The sequence below is a fragment of the Malania oleifera genome, chromosome 11 (assembly GCF_029873635.1).
Source record: "Malania oleifera isolate guangnan ecotype guangnan chromosome 11, ASM2987363v1, whole genome shotgun sequence".
In the NCBI taxonomy this organism is placed as follows: domain Eukaryota; kingdom Viridiplantae; phylum Streptophyta; class Magnoliopsida; order Santalales; family Ximeniaceae; genus Malania; species Malania oleifera.
In genome coordinates, this window is record NC_080427.1 from 5,641,942 (window position 1) to 5,667,800 (window position 25,859).

Here is a 25,859-nt window from a genome sequence, read left to right on the forward strand (position 1 = left end):
TTAGGATAAAAAAAGGTTTTCTAACGAAATACAATCAATTTTCAAAAAATGAAAATAAAACCAAGGTGCACTCATTACAGAATCAGGGGAAAGAAAACGAACAGAAAAGAGTCATTCATGGGGGGGTAAAAATACATGCACACAATTGAATAGAATAGAAGAGAAGGTATTAAAGCATTCCCTATTTTAAAGAACACCCCAAAAATTGCAAATGCATGAAGTTACAAACAGCAGTTCCCACAACTATACACCCTTGTGCTAATACACGTCTCATCTTAAAAACCACCAAACACAAGAAGCACCAACGGCAATTCCAAAATAACCAGCCATCTGCAGCACAACAGCCAACAAAGAAACTCAGCCAAATGATGATGCATCGATAGCCACCTTGTGATTATAGGGTTTGTCACGTATTCACTGGAATACTTGAATGTGTGCCTGCTGCAAATGATCACACCAGAATCAATAAAATATGCATGCGTGTATGTATGTGTGTGTGTGCATGCAAGCGCACGTGAGAGAGAGAGAGAGAGAGAGAGAGAGAGAGAGAGAGAGAGAGAGAGATAGAGAGGAGAGCAAATATATCATATCTACTACAATTTTACAATGGCTACAGCTGGATATACAGTGTTGGCCTACATTCTAGCAACTCAAGCTTTTAGGTCAAGTGCTTCTTGAGATGGTATCACAACCATGGTGACAGGTGCAGAAAAATGTGAAAAAGTTTGATATACAGTATTCATTTATTACCATACAACCTAGTAGAGGCTAATAGCTTGAACTTTGATGTCAAATAATTCCTTGTGTAATAATAACGAGATCACACTAAATATTCAATCCAAAAAATAGCTTCATCTTGCATCCTACTAGTACAGATGTAATTTATTTTTCTTGATAATACCATAAACCAAAATCCACATTCTATAGAAAAATGGCACAAAGCAAAGAAAACCAAATGAAACAAAGGTGGTGTTTGGATTCCTATAAATTAAATGTTGAGAATTGAAATCAATCATTAATATTACAACTTGCAGAGTGTACTCTCATTCCATGCAGAAGTCAAATTTCTATTTTAGCCCACATTTTTATTCCAACCTCCTAACCATAGTCAGATTCTAATTCCAATTAAAACTATAAAAATTTCAAAAAATCCAATACTGTCCTTCTCACTGCACATGCATATACACAAGAATTTATAGATGGCACAAAAATCCATCATGCGCACATGCATGTAAACAAACATGCGTGCATTGTGTACATACATATATCATATCCATACACATGCGCACCCATATGTACATGCGCATACAACTCTATTCTATGCAGTAAGTTAATTGTCAATTCAGATTGATTCTAATTCTTATATCTGCAAATATTCAAATGTATACATTTCGAATTCCAATTCTATGTCAAGACAAACATAAAGAATTTGACATTCCACTTCCGATTCCAATACATTATGATTGCAATTCGGATTCAAAATTTCGAATTCAATCACAAACCAAATGCCACCAAAGCTAATGGTCAATTGCAGTTGCACAAGATAAGACCCGGAAGTAAATATGGGTAAAACGGTTAAACAAGTTCAACAGTAGTTACCAAAAAACAAGTTGGTTGATTATACAAGTCATATCATTCAAACTAAGAAATTTGTTCACAAAGCTATGTAGAAAAGGATAACAAGTAAAAATAACAAATTTTAATTTCTAAACATTTAGATACTACAAAACAAAAGTGAACACCCTAGAGTAACCTCAAGCCCTAGACATCATCATCTTTTCATTCAAATACCCACCATTAACATCATCATTAACAAGGAATGCTAGGAGTAGCCCCTTCATGCAGTCTATAAATTATCCTCATTTTAAGGCCATGTGGTCATTGTCTTGAAATAGAATATAATGTAATCATGTCAAATAGTTTTCTTGTTTAAAAATATATATATATATATATAGTAGAAGTAGAAAAGAAAATTGAATGGTAATTTGAAACCTAAAAATGAGAAATTCAGCTATGGCCAATTATTGTTTTTGAAAGGAATATGGAGTGACCCTACGATAGAATGAGTGTAAAAGGACACAACATAGAGGAATATTCCTAGGACTCCTTTAATAGACTATCTTTTCCCTTCAAAATTGGCCTCTTCCCTTTCAGAATCTGGTTGTCAAGTTGAAGGAATTGAACCTCCCTTTGATTTTGCCTAGTAAACAGCATGTCCTTGTTTCTCTAACCCTATTCACTATTGCCACAGCACTCCATCCCAAAGTTATCATAATAATGAAAAACCAAATCATTAGCACTGCAGATCCATCTCCCCAGTCAATCACTCATTATTTTCTTATAACTTCCAACAATACATGATTAATATCATCACACCTGCATGTAACGATATAGCACATGTATTGGGAAAAATTAAATTAACCACGTGTAAATCTGGGATCTCATAGGTTTCATAACTCTTCATAAATTTTGTTTTTGAAAAACTTTACCACTAGATATAATTATTTTATCCATTTTATTCATGGCAAATTTCAAGGTGATTGGACATTTAAGTGTTCCACCACTAGATACGTCTAACTTAAAAAGTTTTAAGTCATTCACTGATCAATACAATTATTACCGAAAAAAAAGGATGGTTAAAGGTATGCAAACTTGAACTCTGATGTGCATGATCTCCATAAATATAAATCAGGGAAAAAAAAGCAAGAAAACAAAAACTGATCCACAAAGTCAAAAGGCGGTGTAGGGATGGCTTGTTATACACATGGTGTATTTTGATCCACCCTGTGTGTGCGTGCAAGCGCCTGTGGATCTCATAGGTTTCATAACTCTTCATAAATTTTGTTTCTGAAAAACTTCACCACTGGATATAATTATTTTATCCATGTTATTCATGGCAAATTTCAAGGTGATTGGACATTTAAGTGTTCCACCACTAGATACGTCTGATTGGACATTTAAGTGTTCCACCACTAGATACGTCTAACTTAAAAGTTTTAAGTCATTCACTGATCAATACAATTATTACCGAAAAAAAGGATGGTTAAAGGTTTACAAACTTGAACTCTGATGTGCATGATCTCCATAAATATAAATCAGGGAAAAAAAAGCAAACAAAAACTGATCCACAAAGTCAAAAGGCGGTGTAGGGATGGCTTGTTATACACATGGTGTATTTTGATCCACCCTGTGTGTGCGTGCAAGCGCCTGTGCACGTATACACACACCAGTACACACCTTGTGATTTTATGATTGCCCCTCCTTACACCACAGAACTGATTGGTAGAGCACAAGGATCAATATTTCAACAGAATAATAGTTCTATTATATTTCATTTGTCTAGTCCAAACTATAATGGGTCGATGCTGTTGTCACCTGCTATTTTATTAATGATCCAGCCATCTTCCACTCTTAACAGTCAAACTCTCTTTTCATGTTGTTCCAACTCAAGACCCCTTCTCTCTTGTCTACATACATGTAAATGTTTTTGCAACGTTCATAGTCATACTCCTTGAATGGCTAAACTTATTTCAACTCACATGTCACTTAAATTTGTGTTTTTAGCCTACGATTGTATTCAATAGGAATTTCCCACTGTCAGTTCATCAGCAAAGATGCCAACTTCAAATCTTTTAGTTATTTCCTAATCTTCCTAATCCTCCAGTTTCCTCAATCCCTCTTTCCTTTATTCCTCTTGCATTTAGACCTAGTGATGTAGGACAGGAACAGAAAATCAGAGAGAGAGAGAGAGTGAGAGTTAAGGAAGAGGCAGAGACAGAAGAAAAGAAACCTTGGAGGAGAATTAGAACCGTTACAAGCAGAAGAGACAGCATGGCAGATATTATAGTCAGAGCAGAGAGTTGGAAAGAGAGAGAGAGAGAGTCTGTGAACAGAGAAAAAAAAGGATGAGGAAGAAGGGGAAAGGAGGAACCAATACAAAAGAGGGAAAAACAGTCTGGAGTTCTGCATTCTGTTGATTTTGGAGAAGCAAATAATTCTTTTATTCCTTAATGATAAATGTGCAGCCTTTATATAATGGAAGGAAGAAAAATTCCTTTCACTATATTCGGTAACATTACTAATTAGCACAAAATCAGGAAACTAGTCAAATATAGGAAACTACAAAATAGGAAACAAACTAATAGAGATGTCAAGAATTTTCCAGAATCTCTTTATTCCTAAATTAACTGTCACTAATAATAATAAAATCAGAATTGCTGCAGCGGTATCCCTGAAAATCAGGGATGGGGTATTTCCACACTCCCCCTCAAGCTAGGCATAGATGTTAATAAGCTTAATCTCGTTTTGATGATAACAAATCAAAGTTACTTAATGTGTTTGTTTAAGTTAAGTTTCAGGATTCCAATGTTTATGAAGTCAAGCAATTGTGCTTGAAGAACTTTGTAAGAAGCTTAGACTTAAAGCTACAAGTCATGAGGAACACGAAGAATATTGAAGTATTGATCAAAGCTCAAATAGATATTGAAAGTTTTACAACATGAAGACTTAGGAACTTAAATAGTTTTATCTTGTTAAGTCTCATGTAAGTACTTCCATACTCAATATTGAAGTTGAAGCTCTTAGTATTCATTATGGACTTGGAGACCTGTTTTTAAAACATGGAAAATATTTTCATAAAGTCTAAAATAAGTTTTCCAAGTAACAAATTTAAGTTTCGGAATTAAGAATTTGAAAAACACTAAGTAGTTAGTACTAAGGCGACTGATATGCTATTGACTTTGTTAATGAGAAGAACAGAATGGGATCAAGCAACTGACCCTATGGCTTATTCAACTGATGTCTGTGTTTTAAACTTATAGTAGCACGGATTTTGTTTCTAAATTTGAATGATTGGGTTTCCAGACTTGAAGCAAACTTGGGGAAAACGGTAACTAAGGTTTCTACTCAATATCAAGTTAATCTTTTCGCAAATTAGGTTAACCAATACTCACATACAATTCTAAATTCATGCTACACTACTGAAAATCATTCTGAATGGCTACTATGAGTTCTTGCTGAAAACCTAGCGAAATTCTGATCTGATTTTCTGAAATTCACACTCTACAATCAGATTACTGGTGATATATTCTTGAGCTTCACTTTCATATTGATTTATTGAAGTATATTGTGCTCTAATGTGTAAAAATTCTGCTCTGTTGAAGAGTATTTTCATTGTACAAACAAAGTTGTATTGCTGTTTTTGTATTGACCGTTCAGGTTATTGAATCGTTGCCCAGCGGGAGGATTGTTCTCGTTAGAGGGGGGTCTCCACCTTGAACAAAGAGAGGGGAGCTTCACCTGGTTAACGAAGCAGGAAAGGAAATCCTCAAAGCGGGTTCCTTGAGGCATGGCCAAACCTTGTAAAAAATCTTGTGTTCGCTATTCTTCCCTTACTATTTAATTCTTGCAAGTTATAATCTGCGCGTATGATCTAAAATTAATTGAGAACTTGCTGAATATTGGGTTTTCGTTGTTGCTGCAATTAGGCACTCAATCTCAATAACTTATCAAGTTACCATATTGTATGCTGGTTTGTGTTGTTGGATTAAAAATCAGACAAGAATTAGAGGTAAAGTTATTGAGATTGAGTGCCTAATTGCAGCAGAGGTATCAAAATTACTTAATTCATATTACTGATTTGGTGTCTTGAGAAAGTTATTAATTGTTGCTGGAACTCTGAGCTGAATATTGATATAACTGAAGTTTAACTTTGGTTTGGTTTGTATTTTTCAGCATTCATATATAACTAGGATTGTTGATTGGTATAGTACGGTCGCTGATTAGTTATTGTAATTGTGTGGTTGTGGTGATTTAAATTAAAAAGGGTTAAAGTAAACTGAAATTCCGCTAAGAATTTTTTTATTACCCGATTCACCCCCCACTCTTGGGATTACATATTTAATTTCAATAGCCAAGCTTGGTACTCAAATCTTCAAAATTCTTCCTTGGTAGAGCTTTAGTGTGGATATCTGCTATTTGCTAACTTGTTGTCGTGCATAGCATACTAACTGTCCCATTTTCTATCTTCTCCTTTATGAAGTGGCAATCTATCTCCACATATTTTGTCCAGTTGTGATGCACCGGATTCTTTGCAATGTTAATAGTTGACTGGTTGTCACAAAATACCTTCATTGGTTCAGAAGTGATGATTCCTAGTTCTCTCATTAGTCTTTCCAGCCATATTCCCTCACAAATTCTGAGTACCATAGCCTTGAACTCCGCTTCTGCACTGCTCTGAGAAAGTACTGGTTGTTTCTTACTTCGCCATGTTACTAGATTTCCCCACACTTACATAAAATAACCAGATGTTGACCTTCAGTCAGTTATTGATCCGGCCCAGTCAGCATCAGCGAACACTTCAACATCTTTCCTTGTGTTTTTCCTAAAGTACAAGCCTTTACCTAGTGTCATTTTAAGGTACCTCAGTATCCGATTGACAACTTCCATATGTTCTTCAATTGGATCATTCATGAATTGACTAACTATACTAACCGACAACCCAATATTAGGTCTGGTGTGCGAGAGATAAATCAGCTTCCCAACAATGCTTTGATATCTGCCTTTGTCCACTAGAACACTGTCCTTATTAGCTCCAAGCTTAGTACTTGAGTTCACAGGTGTTTCAGCTAGTTTGCACCCAAGAATTCCTGTCTCTTTAAGAAGATCTAGTACATACTTCTGTTGTGACACTAAAATTCCTTTTATTGACTGGGCTACTTCCACTCCAAGGAAGTATTTTAGGCTCCCAAGATCCTTGGTTTCGAACTCTTTGGCAAGTAAGGTTTTGAGCTTGATCAGTTCGTATTCATAATCACCTATTAAGATGATGTCATCTACACACATAATGAGAATCGCCAATTTTCCTTTGGTTGAGTGTCTGATAAACAAAGTGTGATCTACTTGACGTTGAGAATACCCATACTTCTTCACTATTTTGTTGAACCTGTCAAACCAAGCTCTTGGGGATTGCTTCAGTTCATAAAGGGATTTCTTGAGCTTACATATCTTATTCATAGTTGCCTGTGTTTCAAAGCCAGGAGGGATGTCCATATAGACTTCTTCTGTAAGGTCTCCATTGAGAAAGGGTTCTTAACATCAAGTTGGTGAAGAGGTTAGTCAAGATTGGCAGCCAATGATAGTAGTACCCAAATAGTGTTTAATTTGGCCACTAGAACAAACGTCTCTTGGTAATCGATGCCATAGGATTGAGTGAACACTTTTGCAATCAATCACGCTTTAAATTTGTCCACGCTTCCACCAACCTTGTATTTGACAATACATATCCATTTACATCCTATTGGATGTTTACCACTCGATAGGTCTGAAATCTCCCAAGTTCCAATTTTCTTTAGTGCCTGCATTTCTTCCCATATTGCAGTTTTCCATTCCAAAATTGAAATGGCTTCTTGAATGGAGTTAGGAACCTGCAATTTGTTCAGATTTGCCACAAATGTTTGGAAGCTAGATGACTGGTACATGATCTCCTACCTTTCCTTAAAGCAATGGTACAATCAAGGTCATTAGCAGTAGACTCATCAATGATGAATTCAGAGTTAGTGATACCTAGTGAAGTTTCATGTGTTCTTGCATTCGGATCAAATTCTTGACTTTGCTTGGGAGGTGCTTGTTGCTCTAAATCTTCTTGAATCTTCTCCTTCAGAGAATATACAATGAACTCACCATTGGTTGCAGGTTTCGGACATTCAAAGGGAGTTGAAGGAGGTGGAAGATTTTCATATTCTGTTTCTATCTGGTGACTGTGGTTTGGAGTAGGAGTAGGAGTAGTTGAGATAGGAGGGATGGTGAGTTTTGGACTTGGGTGGTTGTTGGTTGTTGTGGCATCAATATCCCAAAGTTGGTATTCCTATATGAGATTTTCCCCCTGAATATCATATTTGGGGTAGTAAGGTTTATTTTCAAAGAAAGAAACATTAGTGGAAGTGTATAGTCTTTTTGTAACTGGGGAATAGCATTTGTACCCTTTTTGGTTTGGAGAGTAACCAAGGAATATACACTTGAGTGCTTTGGGGTCGAGTTTACTTGTGTTGTTGGTGAACATGGAAAAACACAGAGCACCCAAATAATTTGAGTGGTATTTTTTAGGCAATTCGGGTGTTGGGATAAGACTGAAGAAGGAGTTGATAAGGTGTTTGGAAGTTTAAGACACGAGAAGGCATTCGGTTTATGAGATAAGTTTCTGTGAGAAAGGCTTCCCCCTAGAAGTTTTTGGGACATGAGTGGAAAAAATAAGTGATCTAGCAACCTCCAGAATGTGTCTATTTTTCCTTTCCGCTACTCCATTTTGTTGAGGAGTATCAACACATGAACTTTGGTGTATAATCCCTTGACTTTGTAGGTAATCTCCAAGAATGTGTTTGAAGTATTCCTTTGCATTATCAGTCCTAAAGATTTTTATTTTAGTACGGAATTCGGTTTGAATCATAGTTTTGAAGTTTTTGAAGATGTGCCCAACCTCTGATTTTTCTTTCATGAGAAACACCCAAATGATCCTAGTGTGATCATCTACAAATAAAATAAACCAACGAGTACCAGTAATATTTTTGATACGTGAAGGTCCCCAGACATCACTGTGGATCATTGAGAATGGATGGGATTTTTATATTGTTGAATTGAATAAGGGTTACGAGCATGTTTAGCGAATTGACAAACTTCACACTGAAATCTTTTAGATTTTTATTGCTGAATAATGAGGGAACAAGCTTTTGAAGGTACGCGAAATTTGGATGACCTAGTCTATAGTGACATAACATAACTACACTATCATTATTGAAACAAGAAACAAAAAAAGAAATTTTTTTAGACTGATTGTTTGCCTTGTCCGAATCTACCTTGTGAGTTTGTTGTTCCGAAAGATTGCCAACCTTGAGGATATAGAGCCCTGAGCACATCTTAGCATTGTCAATCGTCTTCCCTGAATTCAAGTCCGGAAATTCACATGAGTTATGGAAGTATTTAGTAACATAGTTAAGCTCTTTAGTGAGTTTGCCAAAAGAAAGTAAATTGCAATCTAAGTTTGGGACTACGAGGACGGAGTTTAGGGTGAGGTTCTTTGATATAACCATAGAACCTATTCCTGTTACTCTTGAGAGAGACCCATCTGCAATTTTGACAGAAAAATTTTCATGACATGGACTATAAATATTAAAAATCCTTGCATCTCCAGTCACGTGATTGGAGGCTCTTGAATCCACGGGCTGATTTTCTCTCTTGTTGCACTGAGAGCGTTTAAAAAATTACCTTTTGTGTGCCAAGGATCTGGTAGGTATTGGAGGATTGTTGCTAGTTGATCAATTTTTGCAAAAGTTCCATTTGTTCTTTGCTGAATAGACTCTATTCTAGCTGTGTGTGGTTCTCGTCACAGGAGGCCAGATGTCCATTGAGCTTGAGCCCTGTAATGGGCAAAAGATGGGAGGTGACTTCAGAGAAGGATTGACTTTGCTGAGCCATTGTCATCCCATATTTTGTCATCTATCTACGGTTCAGAGGTGGCTCTAATACCATGTTGATTTTAGAGAAGAAAATAATTCTCTTATTCCTTAATGATAAATGTATAGCCTTTATATAATGAAAGGAAGAAAAATTCCTTTCACTATATTCGGTAACGAGATACCAATTACCACAAAATCAGGAAACTAGTCAAATATAGGGAACTACAAAATAGGAAAAAAACTAATAGAGAAATCAGAAATGTTGTGTTTGGTGGCTCATTTCTTGGGTAGGTAGCATACACAAGGAGGAGAAACATAGTTAATTTTAGCAATCTGGGGGAAACCGTCAACAGTTTCTCTATATCATCAACGGTTTGACTGAAATCCAGAATTATCTGCTCTTGGTATCTTTCCGTCGAAGCAACCGTCGATGGTTCTCTGAACCCATCGATGGTTTCGTTCTGGGCAATGAGGCTAAATTCAAAATTTGAATACGAACGTTAAGTTGTTGGGATTTTGGGGGAAACCTCTTAAGGGAACTTTATTTATGCACTGGTTTGAGTGCATTTTGAAGAGAGGGTCATTGTAAGAAGTATTGTATTGTGTCCTTCGACACTTATATAGTGAAACTTTGCCAATTGCTCCCGTGGATGTAAGCATTTTCGAACCACGTAATTCTGTGTGTTGTTGTTCTTGCTTTCACATATACTACGTGTGTGCGTTCCATATTTGTTCTTCATTGGTTGCTGCATTTAATTTCCGCTATGCATTGTTGTTATGGCATCGGGCACTTCTCTACAAAATTTGAGTTTGTCAAATTTGATGGAATTGGAAACTTTGGTTTGTGGCAGAGAGGAGTGAAAGATTTGATTGTGCAGCAAAGGATGGTGAAGGCCTTGTACAGTGTTCAACCGGAAGGTATGGATGAGGCTAATTTGAAGGAATTAGAGGCAAAGGCTATTGCTACAATACGAATGTGTTTGGCCGATAAAATGCTTTATCATGTCATGGAGGAAGATTCTCCTGCGGCTGTTTGGCAAAAGCTTGATAGCCGGTACATGTCTAAATCCCTTACTAACAAACTTTTTTTTAAGCAGCATCTTTATTGGCTTAAGATGGCGAATGGTTCAAACTTAAACCAACACATCAACACATTTAATCAAATCATAAGTGATTTAATGCGGGTTGATGTGAAATTTGAAGAGGATGATAAGGCGTTGATGCTACAGAATTCCTTGCCAGCGACTCACACGTATGAGAACCTAGTTACCACTCTTACATGGGGGAAAGAGACCCTAAATTTGGAAGAGGTGACAAGTGTGTTGCTGGGGTTTCATCAAAGGATGAAAGTCTACGATGAAAATTCACACGGAGAAGGACTTGTGGGGAAAGGTAACCATGATCGTGGGAGAGGAAAATTCAAAAATGGATCGACTCAAAAATCCCGAACTAAATCCAAGAAGAAAAGGGATATTTGGTGTTATAAGTGCGGTAAAAAGGGGCACATTAAACCGGAGTGTATTGGAAGAAAGGAAACGCTGAAAAGTATGAAGGGACTTCAAAATCAGAAAATGTAGTTCAAGAAGAAAATTTAGTTTGCAGTGATGGTGATGTACTTTTAGTTTCGTCGAGTAGGATCGCGTCACGGACTCATGGATCCTAGACACGGCATGTTCTTACCATATGACTCCAAATAAGGAGTGGTTCAGCACTTACAGGTTGGTAAATTCAGGTTCAGCTCTTATGGACAATGATGTCTCTTGTAAAATCATTGACATAGGAAATGTTAGAATTAAAATGTTTGATGGTGCTATAAAAACCTTGAGTAATGTAAGACACATACCGGACCTATGGAAGAGTCTCATTTGACTTGACACTTTGGATTGTAACGGATTTAATTACAAGTCCGAAAGTGGGATTATGAAGGTGTGCAAAGATAATCTGACGGTGATGAAAGGGCAAAAGTTAGATGGAAATATTTACACACTGCAGGGAACTACTATTGTAGGTGAAGCTGTAGTCGTAAATTCTGAATATGATGAAACCGTTTTGTGGCATATGCAGCTTAGGCATATAGGTGAACATGATATGAAAGAACTTCACAAGAGGAAACTCTTGAAAGGTATGAAAACATGAAAGCTGAATTTTTGCAAGTTTTGTGTTCTTGGGAAACAAAATAGGGCACAATTCAAATCAACTATTCACAAGACGGAAAGTATTCTTGATTATATACATTCTGATGTTTAGGGGCATGTTAGAGTAGCATCACGAGGACATGTTTATTTTGTGAGTTTTGTTGACGACTACTCACAGAAAATCTGGGTATACTTCATGTGGTAGAAGTCTGATACGTTTGCCAAGTTTAAGTTGTGAAAAATTGAAGTGGAAAATCAGACTGGGAGGAGAATCAAATACCTCAGGTCAGACAATGGGACTGAATACGCTGATTCTATGTTCATAGAGTTTTGTGAGCAGCAGGGCATTAAGAGACATTTCACTATTCGTTGGACACCTCAGCAAAATGGTGCGGCTGAAAGGATGAACTGAACTATAGCTAAAAGAACTCGATGTCTCAGGCTTTATTCAAGTCTACCGAAAAACTTCTAGGCCGAGGCAGTTAGTATAGCTTGTTTCTTGGTAAACCGATCACCAAGGACATCACTAGAGGGGAAAGTGACAGAGGAGGTTTGGACGGGAATTGCGGTAGACTATTCCAGATTGAAGGTATTCGGTTGTCCAGCCTATGTTCACGTGTCTAGTGAGGAGAGATTGAAGCTTGACGCAACGTCTAGATGCTGCATCTTTTTGGGATATCAAAAGGTTGTAAAGAGGTTTAAGTTGTGGGATCCAATGGCAAACAAGGTGATGATCAGTAGGGATATAGTTTTCAATGAGAAAGCTATAGTGAAGCATACTCGAAAATTTGATGAAGAGAAACAGAAGCCAGAAAACTGGAGCAAAGACGAACATGTTGTGCAGGTGGAGTTAGAAACTCAGGGCAATGATAATGATCTTGGTCCCCCGATTGCAAGGGGTTTTAATTCGAGAAACCAGCAAGTCGACAATATTCCTATACAGAGATCCAAAGGCACTATCAAAAACAATGCACGGCCAGGGGAAAAGTAGGTGGATGGGTGCCATGATTGAGGAAATGGAATCGCTGCATAAGAATCGAACTTCGGAGTGGGTGGAGCTTCTAAATGGGATGAGGGCGATAGGTTGCAAATGGGTATATAAGAAGAAGGAAACAATTTCAGAAAAGGAATGAGAGAAATTCAAGGCACGGTTAGTGGCAAAGGGGTACTCACAGAAAAAAGGAATAGATTATGATGAAATTTTTTCACCTGTGATCCGACACACTTCCATCAGGGTAGTGTTGGGGTTAGTAGCTCATTATGATCTGCATTTGGAACAAAAAGATGTGAAGACGACATTTCTCCATGGTGACTTAGAGGAATAAATTTATATGGTACAGCCGGAGGGATACAGTGAACCTGGGCAAGAACACTTAGTTTGCAAGTTGAAGAAGCCTTTTTACGGGCTAAAACAGTCTCCAAGGCAATGAGACAAAAGATTTGATTTCTATATGATCAGGATAGGCTACAGACGATGCGAATATGACTGTTGCGTGTATGTTAAGAAGCTTGATGATAGTTCTCTTATTTTCTTATTATTGTATGTCAATGACATGTTAATAGCTGCGAATGATTTAACTAAGATAAATTAGTTAGAGGATTTGTTGCATAAAGAGTTTGACATGAAGGATCTTGGTCCAGCCAAGAAGATACTTGGGATGGAGATTCACTAGGACAGAACTGCAGGGAGGTTGTGGTTATCTCAGGACGGTTATGTGGAGAAGGTGTTGGAAAAGTTCAGCATGGCTGATGCTAAACCGGTATGTACACCTCTAGCAAGTCACTTTAAATTGTCTACTGCTGAATGCCCAAGTACGGATGAGGATGTCCGAGACATATCAAAGGTCCCCTATGCTAGCATCGTGGGGAGTTTAATGTATGTCATAATGTGTACAAGACTAGACTTGGCACATACAGCGAGTGGTGAGTAAGTTTCTCTCTAATCCAGGTAGACAGCATTAGGAAGTCGTCAAATGGATTTGTATATACTTAAGAGGTACTTCTAGTTATAGCATCATGTTCGGCAAGCAATAGGATAGTCCATTAATTGTGGGGTTTGTTGATGCTGATTATGCAGGGGATATGGATGACAAAAGGTCTACAACGGGTTATGTATATACCCTTATTGGAGGACCTATATGTTGGAGGTACATGGTACAATCCTTGGTGGCATTGTCTACAACTGAATCTGAATACATGGTAGTTGCCGAAACTGCAAAGGAAGCCTTATGGCCTACCGGTTTGGTCAAGGAGTTGGATATACAGCAAGGTGAAATTGTGCTGCATTGTGACAATCAAAATGTCATCTACTTGGCGAAGAATCAAGTATACCATGCCAAAACCAAGCATATTGATGTAAGGTTCCACAGGATCTGGGAATTGATTACTTCAAGTGAACTTATATTGGAGAAGGTTCACACATCTTAAAATGCAGTGGACATCTTGACAAAACCGGTTACTACTGAAAAGTTCAAGCATTGCTTAAACTTGCTTCATGTTTCCAAGTGCTAGAAGGGAGAAGGACTCAACCTAACGTTCCAAGGTCAAGGTGGAGCATTGAGTTATGTTTTTTCAATTTCTCCTAATGGGTAGAAATTCTCCAAGGTGGAGATTGTTGTGTTTGGTGGCTCATTTCTTGAGTTCTTGAGTAGGTAACATACACAAGGAGGAGAAACATAGTTAATTTCAACAATCTGGGGGAAACAGAGAAACCTTCAACGATTTGACTGAAATCCAGAATTATCTGCTCTCGGTATCTTTCCGTCGAAGCAACCATCGATGGCTCTCTTAAACTGTCAACGGTTTTGTTCTGGGCAACAAATCTGAATTCAAAATTTGAATACGAACGTTAAGTTGGTTGGGATTTGGGGGGAAACCTCTGAAGGGAACTTTATTTATACACTGGTCTGAGTGCATTTTGAAGAGAGGATCATTGTAAGAAGTATTGTATTGTGTCCTTCGACACTTATATAGTGAAACTTTGCCGATTGCTCCCATGGATGTAGGCATTGCCAAACCACGTAATTCTTTGCGGTGTTGTTCTTGCTTTCATATATACTACGTGTTTGTGTTCCATATTTGTTCTTCATTGGTTGCTGCGTTTAATTTCCGCTGTGCAAAATCCGAGTTTATTCACAACAAGGAATTTTCCAGAATCTCTTTATTCCTAAATTAACGTAGTCACTAATAATAAAATTAGAATTGTTGCAACGGTATCCCTGAAAATCAAGGATCGGGTATTTCCACACATTCAAATGATAGTTGATTCATACATTTCAAAGAAAGTACTTATATACCTAACATTACAACTAAAAAAATATTTATAAAATAACGCCAAGTAAACTAAATAACTATAAAATAACCCCAAAGTACTTAAACTATAAAAAATAACCCTAAACTAACTAAACTTCTAAATGATTTTAATTTACAAATTTATAACAAAATCCATAATTTCTAAATCTTCAAACAAAATATCATCTCCAAGAATTATCTACAAGCCATCCTCCATCATCTAGTTGTCCTTGATACCAGCAAACCTCCCTGCAAAACAATATCAATGTCAAAAAGATCAATCTATGCCTCAACCAATGGCTAATGCATTTGAAGATCCATTTTTAGTTTGTTCCCTAAATTCAACTCAAGGTAATGTCCTTCCTTTTGACCAATGGTCCATCTAGTGATTTTGATCTCTCTATAGCTCTCTGAAAAGAAAAAGGGACATGTACTTTAAATTTACTGGTTACTTGCCCTTATTTTATCATTGCTTCATAACTTGGCTGGCCTCCATGCCATGTTCTAAATAACATTGACGGTCAGAGTGCAACAATTGTGGCTATTAAGGACATTGCATGATGGATAATTGATACCACGCCCATGAATTCATTTTTTTCATTAGCAAACTTCTTAAAAATATGTAGATTCAAATGTTTAGATCCTATAATCCAACATACGCTTTAAATGATTTGAAGTAATTTTTAATCAATTTAAATATAGTATATAGCTACAAGTATTGGATGTCCCTTGGTTGCTCTAGTTGTTATTGGCAAGAAGCAACATGCATTTCATACTTTTCACTACTTTATTAATTATAAGTTTAAACTAAGAAATCGTAAATATTAAAGAAATATAAAATATAGAATGCCATCTTTTAGATGGACCTTGGGTCAGTAAGGTTGTTCCTTTGTGACCGATTGATCACCGTTTTGAGTCCAAGTAAACAGCCTCTCTACATAAAGCAAAGATAAGGCTGCATACAGTAACAAGCCTCCCCCTACCCTCGCAAAACAAGGACCCTTGTGGCCCAGAGACACCCTCTTAAAATGCCACCTTTTGTACTCTTTCAGTCCTATGGAATTTTTGTTATCAAAAAAACAAAAACATAGAATGTTCATATCATAAACAAGAACAAAAATGCAGAGCAATAGAGCTTATTTTTGTCTCCAAATTAAGTGTAAGAAAAAGAAAAAAAAAATGAAAGAAATTAGAATATGAATACAAGTAATTTAATGAGAGAAAAAGTTAAGTTTATGTGAATGCTAGTTATTGAATCAATGCATTCTAATGTCAAGAAAAATAAGCTCAAAATGGGTCATTTTTTATTAAAAAAAATTACTAACGAAAATAAGTCAACTTAAAATTGAGCTTTTGAGTTTCGATAAAAGGGAAAAGGGAAGGGAATATGCAGAAAAAAATAAAAAGGACTCAAAAATCTATTTTAGTCACTCACAGCCAGTTTGACAGTGTAACAACCCATAAGCGTCGTTATGGTTGTGAATCGGAGGACCTCTAAGATGTTGCCCTGTAACAGTCTCAAAGCCAGCAATACAGTTACATAATGTACATAAAATCTATTACGCACTGATTTTTAAAACTGCTGCATGCACTTTGCTATTAGCTAATAGGCCGAGTGCAGTGCTTGATAAGATCATTTCTAGTGCTCAAAGTGCGTTTGTGGAGGGTAGACAAATGATGGATGCTACTTTGGTGGCGAATGAGCGTAGTGGAGGGTATTCGAAGGAGAAAGAAAGGGGTTACATTTTTAAATTGGATTTCGAGAAAGCCTATGATGAAGCTACTAAGCCTCAAATGTGCCAATCTCAGGAATGTTTTGTAGCTATAATGTGCCTGAAAACCGTGCTTGGGAGTGGTCCTTGACATGGGGTGTTGTTTATTGGTTTGGCTTTTGACATATTTATGGGTTCCTTTGCGGGGTAATCCTAGGTTTGTGGATTTTTGGAATTCAGTAGTGGGAAAGGGTGGGATGGTTGGAAGGGGGCTCTTTTCTCTCTTGGGGGTAGAATAACTCTTATTTATGCTTGTCTATCTAGTATCTTGTTGTTTTTCTTGTCAATTTTAAGATTCCTGTGGGGATTGCTAGTAAGATTAAGAAAATTATGAGAGATTTATTGTCATCTTGAGTTAGGCTTCATAGGGATCATTTAATGAGTTAAGATGTGGTGTGTAGGTCTAAAATGGAGGTGGCTGGGTCTTGGAAGTTTAAAAACACCGTTGTCTTAGCTAGATGGCTTTGGCGTTTTCCCCTAAAAGATTTTTCCCTTTGGCATAGAGTCATTGGAAGCAAGTTTGGGTTGTGTGAGAATGGATGGGATGCTAGTGTTAGTTTTAGATGTTCTTCGCAGAGTTCGTGGAGATCTATCGCTCAAATTTATCCCTTATTTATTCCTCACACTAAATTTATAGTGGGAAGGGGTTCTTGGATTCATTGTTGGAAGACCCTTGGTTGGGGAATGGTGTCTCATCCGCATATTTTCCTTGCCTCATCCGTTTGAGGTCAAGGCAGAATTGCATTATTTCTATTTTTCTGGTGATCCAGTTAGTCCTTTGGCTTCTTGAGATTTTCATTTTAGAGACCTCTTAATGATAAAGGGTTAGTTCAGCTGCCCTCCTTGTTGATTTTATTGAATAATTGTCATCTTTCTTAAGGGTGGGGGGAGATGTTCATTCTTGGTCCTTGGATCATTCGGGGTTATATTTTTTTGTAAATCCTTGTGGGAGTCCTAGAACAGTTGTAATTCCTCTTTTCCTATTTATTCTCTTATTTGGAAGGCCAAAGTACCCCTAAAAATTAAAGCTTTTATTTGGTCGGCCGTGCTTAATAGAATCAACACAAATAACTTGTTGAAGATTTGGAGACCATTGAAGGCACTTTCTTCAGATGTTTGTGTGCTTTGCTGTAATAACTCTCAGACAACATCTCATCTTTTTTTGCATTGTGATTTTTCTTGGAGGTTATGGAATAAGTTATTTGGTGTTTTGGGAGAATGTTGGCTTTGTCCAAAATCGGTAGAGGAACTTTTAGCTATTTCATTTGTGGTTTTGGAAGGAGGAATGATAGGGATGCCTGATGGAAATGTGGTTCCTTTGGGACAACATCTCATCTTTTACTTTGAGTTCTTATCTTTTTACTTCAAAGATTGATGAACTTATTAGGGATATTCAAAACAAGATTGCTTGGTGTATGTTGTTTGCAAATGATATTGTGCTGATTGATGAAAGCAGAAACAGAGTAGAAACTAAGTTAGAACTTTAGAGAACTACATTAGAGTCCAAAGTAGGATAAGTAGGAATAAGACAAAATATATGAAATGTAATTTTAGTAACGTAAGGAGTAGCGAAGAGAAGATTAAACTTGATAATCAAGAAATTATTAGCACTACTAGACTTCAACATCTTGGATCCATCCATTATGCAAGCGGAAGGGGAAATTGAAGAAGATGTTACACATAAAATTAAAGCAAGTTGGGTTAAATGGAGGAGTGCGTCAAGCATGTTGTATGATCGTATAATACCCATAAAATTAAAAGGAAAGCTTTACATTTGCACATTTAGATGCTACTACCGTACTATCAAGAGGATTGGCTGGCAAAGAAATATATCCAGCAGTAGATCCTTTAGATTCAACATCAACTATGCTCCAACCTCGAATCATTGGTGAGGAGCATTATGAAACTAAGCAAAGAGTTAAGCAAACTTTACAATGTTACAAAGAACTCTAGGACATTATAGCTATTCTTGGGTTGGGCGAATTATCAGAAGAAGACCCTTTTAACCGTAGCAAGAGCACGAAAAATTGAGCGTTTCTTATCACAACCCTTTTTTGTAGCATAAGTATTTACCAGTTCTACAAGGAAATATGTCAGTTTAACGAAAACAATTAAAGGGTTTCAATTGATCCTTTCCGGAGAATTAGATAGTCTTCCTGAACAGACCTTTTATTTGGTAGGTAAGATCAATGAAGCTACCATGAAGGCTATGAAATAAGGCCAGCTATACTTCATGGTTCAGAATGTTGGCCAACTAGAAACAACATGTACAAAGAGTAAAAGCTGCCGAAATGCGAATATTATAGTGGATGAGTGGTACAATATTAAAAAATAAACTTAGGAAAGAGCATATATGTAATAATTTAGGCATAGCACCGGGCGAAGACAAAATAAGGGCAGGGAGATTTAGATGATTTGGGCATTTGAAACGTATGCTTAATAGAAAACATGTAAGTAGTAGTTGCTGTTGTTGTTGTTGTTGTTGCTGTTTTTGTTGTTGTATTACTTTACTACAACCTGCCCTGTTTTTGGTGGTTAAGTAATTCCTCCTAGGGTATTGTAAGCTCAATTCTGTAGTCATTATTGCCTACTGAAGTTCTGGACTTTTGAGAGTTTGAAGTGTCGCAAGGTTTGGTTTTTTGAAGTTCTGAAAACGTTGTTGGTGTTAGTGTGTGCTGCTTGACTCCTCAGGCTCCTTCCTGCGATAAGCCCGCCATGGATATTACCTCTATCTGTAGTAGGGGAAGTTTTGGAGGATGAGGATGAGGTTTGAATTATGTTCATGGCAGCAGTTGTATAATATGATGAGGAGTTCGTTGTGGCAATTCTTGCATTTGTGAACATTGTGGCAACGAAAATCATATCATTAATTGTTGTTGAGATCTCCTTGGGAAACCAGCTTGAGTGAATAAGTCTTGCAAAGGGCGATTCTACTGTTGACACTTCAAATGCACCTAGCCACCCCACTAGGGAATTGAGTACATCATCAACCATGTCTTGAAGGGTTTAACAATCTTTTTTGCATGGTCAACAACTCCAAACTCAATCTTTTAAATCTAGTGCTACTACGGCCCATTCAAGTCCAACCGGGCTTCTTGCCTCTTCATCTTCCTCATCTCGGGTTATAGATTCCGATGCTTCCTCTTATATGACAAGTAGTCCTAATACGTTCGAGTCCTTGAACGGTTGAGCCCCACCACTTTATACTCTTAAGGTTACTCTTGCTAATTGTTCTGTTACACCGGTTTCTAATTCTAGCCATATTCTCTCCCTTCCTTCTATTCCTCTTTCATCTGTGTTATATGTGCCTAAATTTCCCCTGAACCAGCTATCGGTTAGTCAATTAACTAAGTCTCATAACTGTTTTGTGACCTTCTTTCCTTCTCATTGTTTTAATCAAGATTTCCAAATGAAGAAGAGGATTGGTGGAGAGCGTCATAAGGATGGATGTACTATTCGGTGGTGATCATGATGGGTCCAATTCTTGTCATACGGCTTCCTCAATTTCTACTCATGGTGTTTCTCTTTGATCAGTGGCATGCTCATTTGGGTCATCCATCCCTTCAAAAACTACTACAATTTTTTTTTATGTTAAGTTCATTTTTGAATGTTCTACCTACCAGTTGGGAAAGCATATTAGGGCATCTTTTCCGTATAGAATCAAGTCTCATAGTAAATCATTGTTTTCTCTTATTCATTCAAATATTTGGGGTCTATGTAGAGTCAAGAATTTAGCTGGTCATCAATATTTTGTGTTGTGGGTGATTTTTTGCATATGACCTATATCTATTTGTTAAAAGGTAGGTCTGAATTTTTTTATGTATTTACTCAATTCCATCAGGAAATAAAAACTCCGTTTGGCATCGGTATTCAAATTTTTCAATTTGATAATGCACTTGAATTGTTTAAAATGAGCTTAAGTCTTTTTGCTTGGCCAAAGGGATTATTCATGTCGTGTCCGTGTTTTTTGGCACACGACCAATTGTGACTCCATCTAAACTCCAATGGGGTAATTAGGCCTAGGCAAGAACTTGTTTTGCAAGTCATTATTTGGAACCAAGTTAAAAGCCAATTAAGAGTGAATATTTGTTGAAAACAAAAAACGTATATATATATATATATATATATATTTCATAAGCAACTAAAAACATTTTTTATCCAGTGACGAGCTCTTTACATTGGGCTATGCTTTACATACAACATTTTTCTCTCTCTCTAGTCCACATACATAACCGCCAAAACTAAATGCACGCTTAGTATCCTTATTGTCTTCTTGCCAACTTGTAATACATGTCAAAATGGTAGTATCTTGGAAAACCTAACAAGTGGAGCTCTCCTTTAGTTTGAACTTGAAATTATTAAGGAATATGATGAGTAACCACAAGCTCAGTAGACATGCACAAACTCCTTATTCAAATAAGGATTTTAATACTTAACAAGGGATTTCTTACATGTATGCACGATCATAAGGTGCATGAACACACTCTTTATTCTAGGCAATCTGTTCATCTAAATTGACCATCGCAAAACATCCAAATAGTATGCATTTACACATTCTTTTTCCCAACATTGCAGTGCTATCCCAACTAAGTGCATAGTTTATCTCAAACAAGTGTCAAATTCCAGCTTGGCCAACCACCACCTAATGTGTAAATACTGACAAGTGCCAAATTCCCGCTCGGCCAACCACTGCTTAAAGCGGAAATACCTTGTGAAGGTTTAGGGTCTTTCACTCAAAGGAGACACAATCCCTAATTGCTCAAATTCCACAATTTCACAGCCACAACAACCATGATGCCATCTATTTCACATTATGACAATTCAACATATGCATACACAAACTTTGACATAGCAAGTATAACCATCATCCTTACAAGATGAATGTCTATCACATGAAAATTTCCCAACTAAACAAGATATGCAACTATGATAAGCAAAGAAAACATATATGCATTATGCAGCCATATCAAGTAATTAGAAATAACAAGCTTAAATCTTCCTTATTAGGAGTCAGATTTATGCAAGTTTCTACTCTTGTTTCCATTGGATACCCAAAATCTCTAGGCGAATAAATGAAAATTAAGAACACCTACCTTGATTTTCAGTTTCTTCAACTTAGTTTAAGTTCCCCTCCAAATTTCCTGTATTTTCTCTTCATTTTCTCTGAATTTCCCTGATTTTCTGCAGAGCCATCTCTCCCTTTCTCTCCCCGACCCCCTCTCTCTCTCTCGAACTAGGGTTTTCAGCAAGAGTTTGTGGTATTCTTTTCTATGTTCAGGCTGCTTTGCAGGGATGGAAAGGTCAAGACCGCAGCTGAACACATGGCAGGACCATAGCAGCTGGTGGCAAAAGGGGTCCTGCAGTGCTGGCATCCGTGCACTAGGTGTCTGCTGCTGGTTTTTCAGAACTGCCAGGTGGCTGTTGCTGGTTTGTAGTGCTGTCAGATGTCACACCTGGTTTCAGTATGCCCCATCATTTTTTTTTCTATTTTCTCTCTCTGCCCCAACTCTTATGCTATTTATGTTTTAGCTTGACCCTCATAATTTGCTATCGTCTAAGCCCTTCCTAACACGTGGCCTAATGGGTATGGTTATCACAATTCATCAAACATCATGTACACATAACCCTCAGCAAAATTGTGTAACTGAATGAAAAAATAGGCATTCACTTGACGTAAAACAATCTCTTCTCCTTCATATGCATGTTAAAACCTTTCGGACCAATGCGCTTCTTACTGCCTATATGTGGTGCATTTTAGGTCTCATTTCACATCGTGGAACTCAAGCAGGTGAACTATCAACAATTGTACACACCCTTTGAGCGAATAAGATGCTGCTCCCCCTCCCTCTTCGATTGATTGGTCCAGGGTTACCGACAAAAAAGACTTGTCTAAGTCAGCGAGCGGTCCCCTGGACATAGTCCTTTCAGGCAGTGGCCGTTTAGTCCATAGAAACAAGTTGACAAATTACAATTTCCCCACCAACATATGGTTGTAACAAGCATATATGATCACATGATGATGAATTAATTAAGGACAGCATTCAAATTGGCAGCTTCCAAAGCTAAAGAAGGTCATAATTGTGTAGATAAAATACCAACTAAGGACAAAACTCAAGCAACTTGGCATAAAAATTGCAATGGAAAAGACATTTTCTCTACTATAAGGCTTCAAATTACCTCAACGAAATATTAATCATAAAGATTACTTTAGTGCCTAGTCATAAGTCATAAGCACAATTTGCATGTTAAAAATTGTTAAAGGAGAATATTGGGTGCTCAATGAAATCATCAAGTTAAATACAACTGCTGCATAAAAATAAGACATATAAGCCTTATTTATATCTATTATAGGAAAGTAACATATTATACTGAAGTGTTGTTCTTCGAACATTAGGTTTCGGGGTTTTCGTGCCGTTGTTTTGAACCGTTTAGGTTCAGGGTTCGGAAAGCTAGGGCTTGAGTTCCGGGTCGTCAGACTCCGATTCACACGCAAGTAAGGGGGTTATGTTAATACAGTGATTTATACAATATGAATCGATTGAAATGTTGAAATAACTTTTAGATATCGAGTTATGGCGGTTTTAGGGTTTCCGGCCTCGGTTCGGTAAACCAGCTTTATTTTCAAAACCAACCGGTCAAATTCAAATGTTATTTTTTTAAAATATTGTACTTGTCATTCTTGACCTTTTCACCAGTTGGAAATGTTGTTTTTGTTGTTTAAAACTCGTACTGTGATATTAACTATTTATATTTACTTTCGGGTTGTTTTCGAATGTGGAAAACTATGTGGCAGGTGTTGATGTTGTGAAATACTGGAACTATTGTGAAAATGCAAGAAATTTATTTGACGGCTACGGGCCGGATTTCACGAAATGATGTGTTTTGTGAAATGATTTCAAAAGAGTGTTTAAATTACTTAAATTGCACGATATGCTTTAGGAACCCTGGGAACTGATAGTGTAGGCACGGATCCGTGGCCAGTGAGGGCATCATACTTTTGATCTATATGAACCCAAGCTGTATTGAGACAGTAGGGGCAGTCTTAGTGTGAGTTTGCATCTTGATCGTGGACCCAGGCTGTATTGAGACAATAGGGGTGGTCAACCCCGATTGTGGGGATTTATACATGGTATAGAGTTTGAGAGCATGTCCTATCCTACATATCTGTACATTTATGTAATTGTTGTTATATACTATGGGGCTGTTCATATGATGAAAATGGGCTACGAATTTTACAATTACGGAAACGATGATTATATATGTTTATGTTTTTGTTAAACACTTAAAGCATACTGGCCACACACTATTATTAGCTCATTTAATTTTAACTCTATTTTAGGCATAAATTAGAGAATGACATGGTGTCCATGGTATTTATGAAAAATTACATACAAATGTTTCACTAGATAACTACTCTAATTGTTTCACTAAGCAAAGCTTATGAGAATGTATTAAGTTGTAACCAAAAAAATTTACCTCACATCATACAAAAACATTGGGGAAGCATTAAACCATTAGTCCAAAGCAGCAACTTTGTACCTTAACCTCATGTTTTGATTTTCCTGACAAAAGTTCAGAGAGCAATATTATAAACTAGAAAAAAAAAAAAAGAACAACCGCAATAACAAGAAAGGAAAAAGGCACTAACCACCCTTAGGTTTCGCAAAAAAGACACAAACTAAGGTTTCAAAATTTTTACAAACCTCCCTGATGTTTGGCAAAAAGATGTGGACCTTCCCTGAGGTTTCAAAAGTCTATGAGCTCTGGCAAAAATGCACAAACTTTCCCTTATATTTGACAAAAAGACAAGCATAGGAAGGAGATAAAAGTATCCCAAAAAAGTACGTTGTGGAATTTTAAGACCTTCATATCTGTTAGTTTCATCGGATTTTTGAAATGATGCTTCACTTCTTTGGTCAAACCTGTAACTGTCCTTTACACTAACTAGAAGGACATTGTGACATTTGCATTTGAAAATTAGTGAATCACTATATCCAACATACAACGAGAAGCTAGGTAACGCCTAGAACCAACCAGCAGAGGATTCCCTTGGCAAAACCCTTGCAATTTCATCTGCAGTCTTCATCAACAAAAAGACTCACCTGCTCAAGAACTTTTGCTGAAGACTGCTCAACAAGCCGGGCCAATCCCTCCAGCTTCACAAGCATCTTCTCATACAAGTCCTCCACTCCTGACATATAATTTGCAGCATCCGAACCCATTAATCGACTCAAATTCCCAATCTGAAATCCCTTTGCGCACATATCCAGCTCCTGCTGGTCCTTCGACATCTGCTTCATATGACTCACACTCTCCTCATCCTTATCCTCCACCATTACCGAGCTTGAACTCCTCAATTCACAGGACAATGCTGGAAACGGAGAACAAGGGTTGAACGCCCCATAATGCCCACGAAAAGCAGGGCCAAGATTGATAATATTTATCGATTTGGGATCAAAAGAATCCGTAGACAGACTATACTGGTAGGCGCGGTACTCGTGCGTGTGGATTATCTGCTCGGATAAGGGAGTCGCGAGGAGAATGAACACGCAAGGCCTGAAATTGAAGGAATCGAGAGAGTTGCCGAGAGGAAAAGACGACTGGAACGCCGAAGAAAGAGAATGGGAGACCAAGGACTCCCTCATTGAAGGACGAAGAGGGGTTCTACGGCGACCAGAAAACCAACCGAGAAGGGAGAGGCCGGGGGCACGGTCGGCGAGGACGCGGCGAAGAACGGGGGAGCGGAGGCGGCCCGCGGAATCGTAGAAGGAGGTGGTGGCAGTGGAGCAGAAGAAGCCCGTGACTGTGGCGACGAGGGCGGAAGGGTCATCGGAAGGAGCGGAGGAAGGGTCGTCGTCGGGAAGATTGCAGGGGAGTTCGTGAGCTACGCGGCCGAAGAGGAGGCCGTCGAAGTCGCCGGGTGAGGTGGATAGGCGTTGGATCATGGAGGCTAGGGTTGGGCCCGACACTGCGATTTTCTGCAACGGGAGGTCGTCCATGGCTGTTCCCTAGCGAGCGACGGAGAGAGGAAGTGCGGATGTCGAGTACAGTATGAGAGTGAGCAGTCAATGTCAAGGTCGGGAAAACGAATAAGGATGGGATCCGGGCAATTTCATGTAAACCGGCATGCTGAACATGTCCGACTGTGAGGCTTAAACGACTTATGATAATTAAGGATCTTGTTTAGGGATGGCAAAACCCGTTAACGGGCT

At 37.7% G+C, this 25,859-nt stretch overlaps 1 protein-coding gene across 2 annotated transcripts; it reads right to left on the reverse strand.

Moving 5' to 3' along the window:
• Positions 1 to 16: 16 nt before the first annotated feature.
• LOC131168243 (uncharacterized) lies at positions 17 to 25,859 on the reverse strand. Of its 2 annotated transcripts, none has more exons than XM_058127544.1 (3): positions 24,750 to 25,859; positions 24,124 to 24,209; positions 17 to 441 (listed from the first exon to the last, which is right to left on the reverse strand). In XM_058127544.1, exons 1-2 carry the CDS (start codon positions 25,644 to 25,646, stop codon positions 24,162 to 24,164), a joined length of 945 nt encoding a protein of 314 aa, XP_057983527.1. In that variant the 5' UTR covers positions 25,647 to 25,859; the 3' UTR covers positions 17 to 441; positions 24,124 to 24,161. The 2 variants fall into 2 exon arrangements, with proteins under 2 accessions (XP_057983527.1, XP_057983528.1); XM_058127545.1 differs by having other exon boundaries at positions 17 to 438; positions 24,750 to 25,854.

Excerpts from the sequence above, each read along its gene's own strand:
- LOC131168243 (XM_058127544.1), bottom strand. The coding sequence starts at position 25,646 with ATGGACGACCTCCCGTTGCAGAAAATCGCAGTGTCGGGCCCAACCCTA. Across the intron at positions 24,210-24,749 it reads CAGCAAAAGTTCTTGAGCAG|GAAAATCAAAACATGAGGTT; the intron begins GTGAGTCTTTTT and ends AACTTTTGTCAG.